The 6,000-nt window shown below is 45.6% G+C and overlaps 1 protein-coding gene across 2 annotated transcripts in view; it reads left to right on the top strand.

Moving 5' to 3' along the window:
• Positions 1 to 320: 320 nt before the first annotated feature.
• Positions 321 to 6,000, top strand: part of ZFR (zinc finger RNA binding protein) — a 50,714-nt gene continuing 45,034 nt past the window's right edge. For both annotated transcript variants that reach the window (XM_068423200.1, XM_068423199.1), the window contains exons 1-2: positions 321 to 410; positions 684 to 768. In XM_068423200.1, the coding sequence (XP_068279301.1) occupies positions 374 to 410; positions 684 to 768 (122 nt within the window). In that variant the 5' untranslated portion in view covers positions 321 to 373. The remainder of the gene's footprint in view (positions 411 to 683; positions 769 to 6,000) is intronic.

Here is a 6,000-nt window from a genome sequence, read left to right as displayed (position 1 = left end):
CGCTCCCCGCAGAGCGGCCCTGCACCGCGCCTGGGCCTCACGGAGCGGGACTACAGCTCCCAGGAGCCTTTGCACATCCCGCGCACGCACACGGGAACCTTAAGCGGGGCGGTGGCTGCCGCGGCACGCAGAGCGCAGTTCTGCGGGCGGCGGTAGGGGCCGCGGCCATAGGCCGGACTACAACTCCCAGCGGCGACCGCGCAGATCCCGCGCGTGCGGACAGCGCCGGTCCGGCCGCACTCCGCCGTTGTCGGCGTAGGTGGGTGGGAGGGTGGGGGGAAGGGAGCGAGCGCGGCGGTGAGGAGGAGGCGGAGAAGGGAGGGGGGGTGAGAGTTGAGAGTTCAGCCGCCGCTGTCGCTGCCAGCTCGGACTCATGATTCCTATATGCCCGGTAGTTTCGTTCACCTATGGTAAGTAACGGCGCTCGGTGTGTGTGTGTATGTCCGTGCGCGCGGGGAGGGTGGGGGGGCGGAGGGGGAGGGGATGCGGCCCGCGCGTGGGGCGGGGGGGTCCTGAGGGGGTCCTGAGGCGCCATGTCTGACCTGGCGCTCGCTCTTTCTGCCCCTTGTTTGTCTGTGCCCGTCTCTTCCTCCCCCCTCCGCCTCCTCCTCCCCCCTCCTCCTGCCGGGCCTCCTGTCATGGCCCCGACCGCCGCCGCCGCCTCTTGGTCATCGTCGCCACAGTGCCCAGCCGGCTGGGAGAAGATGCCAAAATGGCCACCGGCAACTACTTTGGATTCACCCATAGCGGGGCTGCTGCCCAGTATAGGTAACCACCGCGACCCCTCCTTGCCCTGCCCAGCCCCTCCCTCTGCTCGGGCCCGCAGCCCCCTCTCCCCTCTTCGCGTCCGGTCCCTGACAGGGATCTCCCCGCCCCCTCGGGGTGAGGGCTCGGGGCTGCTTCCGTCCCCCGGCCCGTGTGAGGGCCTCTTCTGCACCCCGCTCCTCCGGAATGGTGGTGCCTGGGACCCTTCTGCTTGTTTGCCCCGCCCGCGGGTGTGTTTTCTTATCCTCCTGGTAAGGGCCTTCCTGTATCCCCAGTGGTGTGAGGGTGGGGAGGTGGAGCCGGGCACCGCGGAGGGAGAGGAGGAGGAGAATCAGCGGCAGCATCAGGTCCCAAGGCCCTTAAATTAAAATGGCCACTTGCAGTCAACACCACCAGCGAGTTACTGACTGCCGCTCCTAGGCCTTTCTCCTCCTTCGGCTTCAGGGAAGATGGGGCTTGCTCCCCAAGGCTTTTCCCCCACTTATGTTGGTGTAGGAGGACGGAATCCTTTTTAACATAGATTAGGATTATATCAACCCTACCTATGGGAGACTGGGTGGATAAAGGAAGAGCTGAAGCACCAGAAAATACAGGGAACTTCATTCCATTGAAGCAATGTTATAATTAATGCCTCTAAGAAAGTAGACAAGGTATTTTCAGGGCCAGGCACCTTTTAAAAAGATTTCCTGCTTTGATACATAAGACCAGGAGCAGGTCTTATAGTGGAGCTTGAGGACATCTTGTGTAGACATGCTGCTGTAAGTCTTTGTATCTTTGTCATTTTTGTGCATCCAAACTGTGTATCAGAGTGTTAAGAAGTAGTTGGTAGCATGTATTATCTCACGTTTCCTGAAATCAGATTACTGGCAAAAACCAGATACAGTCAGGAACATCTTCACATTTGGCTAGTGTTGGAGTATCACCTTGAAGTCCACATTTGAATCTACATTATTAATTTCATAAATCTGTAATAAAGACCTTTCTTGACTTCTAAGTCTTGGTTAATGGGAAAAACAGAAGAATAAAGCAAATATATGAGAGGTTATTAACAAATGAATGCTGATGTGTGCTACTGTTAACTAGCTAATCAAAACTGCATACCTGATGTAGTTTCAGGTGTATATAGTTTTATGGAGGTCTTGGAATGACTCCCAATCTATTCTTTCTATCTATTTTTTCCTGGAAATAGATATAAAGTACATTAAATTTCATTTACTCCTATGTTCAGTAGTTAAAGGAGAGGATTAAACTTAGCTCTTCTTCTAGTTCTATTAAGATTAGGTGTTCACAGTATGTTTATGTTTTACTTGACAGTTATAGTGAAATTTGAACCTGGGTTGTCCCATGGTATGAAGGAGTTTCTAAATAGGATTTTCTTTTTTTTTTTTTTTTGTAAGTAAGCAAATTATCTTTAAGTGAATAATAAACTGAGATCCATATGTCTGCAGTTTTGAAGTGGAGGTGAATTTTTAAGATTATTGTCCTCTTATTGTGGAGTAGAGGTGATCTCTAGACTTATGAACCCGAACAACTAATGTGAAATTTCCATTTGAATTGCAATATAGAAACGTATGATTGGACTGTCATTCAAGTTCAAAACTTGCCTTCATAGTTAATCCTAAATGTGTTCCTGAGAAGATGGAAAAACTGATTGAAAGCTTTTCCTTTGGTGTCATAAGTGCAAGATACTATTTAATTTGCCATCAGTAAAAGGCTACATCCTGTAAATAGTTTATTTACCACATTTGAAAGTGAAGAAATACAGCAATCAGTGTTAAAGCAGTCCTTTCATCAGAATGAATTTAATATTTTGAGCAGAAAACACAGGAGTCACTTAAAATGTCTGAAAGGGAGCTTACCTTCATGAAGCAGGCTTGGCAGGTCCTTAGTAGCTTGTTTACAGAGTGCTGCAAAACGTGTATTCCACTACAGTATATTTGAGAAACAGATGGTGGTGGCAGGGGATGATAGTAGAAGATTTAATATTGCAACAAGTCCTCTAAGATTGTTACCAGTATTTGAAATAACAGTTTGTAGAATGATAAAATTATTATGTTCTTAGAAACCAGGATGATAAACAAATGGATGTTTATCTGCATAATTAATACATAGGTGAGCTTCATAAATCTACCAAAAAAATTTTCTAGCCACAGAGCTAATTCATGGAATTTAAAAAAGTTGCTCAAAACACAGAGTTATTTTAAGACGGCAAATCAGACACTTGAAATTTAAGACCTTAGTTCTTTGATACATGCCATTTAGAAGTCCTAGTTTTATAGCAAGTGACAAATTTTCAAAATATGTTATTGGTCACGTTTTGGGGACTTCGCTCTTGACAAAATGTCTGTAAAAAATTCTGACGTATTGGGAGAACTTTAGGCTGCAACTTTAAAGGAATGTCAGCCAGTGCTCCCTAATGATAATATGTAGAATCCTGTTGATTTCAGCATTTACTTCAGCTAAGTACAAAAATCTGTGCAGTACTTTTTAGGATACATGCCTGTCTTGGAATATCTCAAGGTATGAAACTGTTAAATCTTTAGCTAGAGACATGCAGAAAAAAAAAACCCCAAACTTTGCATCAGAAAGAAGAGAGTCTAAGTATTTGCTGATAAGTAATTTCAAAGACTAGAATAGAATAGAATATTTCAGTTGGAAGGGACCTACAACATGCATCTAGTCCCACTGCCTGACCAATTCAGGGCTGACTGAAAGTTAAAGCATGTTATTAAGGGCTTTGTCCAAATGCCTCTTGAACACTGATAGGCTTGGGGCATTGACCACCTCTAGGAAGCCCGTTCCAGTGTTTGACCACCCTTTTGGTACAGAAATGCTTCCCAAATCCAGTCTAAACCTCCCCTGGCACAGCTTTGAGCCTTTCCTGCATGTCTGTCACTGAGTACCAGGGAGAGGAGACCAGCACCTCCCCTCCTCAGGAGGCTGTAGAGAGCCATGAGGTGGCCCCTCAGCCTCCTTTTCTCCAGACCAGACAAGCCCATAGTCCTCAGCTGCTCCTCACAGGACATTCCTTTCAGCCCTTTCACCATCTTTGTTGCCCTCCTCTGGACTCATTCAAGGACCTTCACACCCTTCCTAAACGGCGGGGCCCAGAACCGCACACAGCACTGAAGGTGAGGCCGCACCAACGCTGAATACAGCGGGACGATCACCTCTTTGGACTGGCTGGTTATGCCATGCTTGATGCACCTTGGGATGCGGCTTGGCCCCTGGACTGCCAGGGCACAGTGCTGGCTGCTGCTGAGCCTGCTGTCGACCAGCACCCCCAGATCCCTTTCTGCAGGGCTGCTCTCCAGCTGCTCCTCTCCCAGTTTATACTTGTGCCTGGCATTACTCCATCCCAAGTGCAGAATCTGGCATTTGGACTAGTTAAATTTCATGCCATTGATGATTGCCCACTGCTCCAATCTATCCAGATCCCCCTGCAAGGCCTCTTGTCCTTCAAGAGAGTCAACAGCACATCCCAGTTTGGTATCATCAGCAAACTTGCTAACGGTGCATTCAAATCCTGCATCCAGATGATTGATAAAAATATTGAACAGATCTGGCCCTAGAATTGAACCCTGAGGAACACCCCTGGTGACCAGTCACCAGCCAGGTGTAGCCCCATTCACTACAGCCCTTTGAGCCCTGTGGTTCAGCCAGTTCTTCACCCAGCTCACTGGGAACCTGTTATCTCACAGTTGGACAACTTGTCCAGAAGGATGCTGTGAGGGACAGTATCAAGAGCCTAACTAAAATCCAGACTACATCTGCTGCCTTCCCTTCATCCACTGGGCGGGTGATCTTATCATAGAAGTATATCAAATTAGTTAAACAAGACTTTCCCTTTGTGAACCCATGTTAACTGCCTGATGATTGGATTATTCTTTAAATACCTTTCAGTAGCACCCGGTGTGATCTTTTCCATAACTTTTCCAGGAATGGAGATTAGACTAACAGGTCTGTAGTTTCCTAGGTCTTCCCTCATGCGCTTGTAAATTGGAATAACATTGGCTAGCTTCCAGTCAGCAGGGACCTCCCCAGACTCCCAAGACATTTAGTAGATGTTCAAGAGGGGTCCTGCCGTAACATCTGCTAGTTTCTTCAGTACTCTCTGATGAATCCCTTCAGGCCCCATGGACTTGTGAATATTCAGCTGATAGAACTGGTCCCTTGCAATTTCAGTGTCCACAAATGGAAGGTCACTGTTCCTGCAGTCATGGTCCTCCCACTCAGAGGACTCAAAGGAGAAAATCTGCTGTACTAAGTGGTGTTCGAAAGGTGCGTGTAGTAGAGATTTTCTGTATTTAATTCTAGGCTTATTGGAGACCAGTATAAACCCTGTTGGAATTCCAGTTTCTCAAAATTACAATATTCTAATTTGCATTAATAGTAATGAAGGGACAACATATTAGAAATATTGGGTTCAAGGAAATAGCTTCTTTAAATCAACACTGAAAAGATGATGAAGCTATTATTGGCGTAGAAATCACTGTGTCTTCCTGTGATTCTAGTTCATGTGTGGCCGTGGTGGATCATTTGAATACTCTCTCATCCCTCGTGACAAAATTAAAATTTGTCCAAGGAATACAGTCTTAACATTAAATACTGATATTTGGAGCAGTTATGAAGGCCAGATTGGTAGCTGCTCAGATGTTAGATCTTGGATTTGGGAAATTTGTGAGTAGTGTGTGCAGGAGTTGGTAAAGTATTTACTGTTTTAACAGTGTGAGCAGTATGGTTCCCTGATTTGACTAGATAAGGAAGGGAATAGATGTCTGTCTTTATTAGTTCATAAACAGTAGTTTTTATAAAGTACATTTGAAATCTTAACTCATTTCATATTTAATCAAAGGCAGCAGAAGAGCTAAGTGCCCTTCAAACATGTAAATAATGGATTAGAAGCATTCTTGTTCCTTTCAGTATTGTCACTGCTTAAAATTTCCTGCTGCCCGCTCATTCAAAATTCTTTGTGTGCACTACCCAGTAATAATATCATGACTTAATGAGAGAAGCATTAGATTATGCAAATACCGATACAGGAAATTTCTCTGAATATTGCAATACCTTTACAATTTGTGCTTTCTGCTAGTAGTGGTCTTAAGGCTTAAGGTTATGCAAACTTCATCTGTTACTTGTTTAAGCAACTGTATTAATCCATCTATTTAGGAGCCTGAAATAAATGTGGAATTTGGTGATACTAGTCCTCTTTTCTTTGTGTGTGTGTGCTGTGTA

Source organism: Nyctibius grandis, chromosome Z (genome assembly GCF_013368605.1).
Source record: "Nyctibius grandis isolate bNycGra1 chromosome Z, bNycGra1.pri, whole genome shotgun sequence".
NCBI classification, from domain to species: Eukaryota; Metazoa; Chordata; class Aves; order Nyctibiiformes; family Nyctibiidae; genus Nyctibius; species Nyctibius grandis.
The sequence above is the reverse complement of the archived record's forward strand: the minus strand, read 5'-3'. Positions and strand labels throughout refer to the sequence as shown.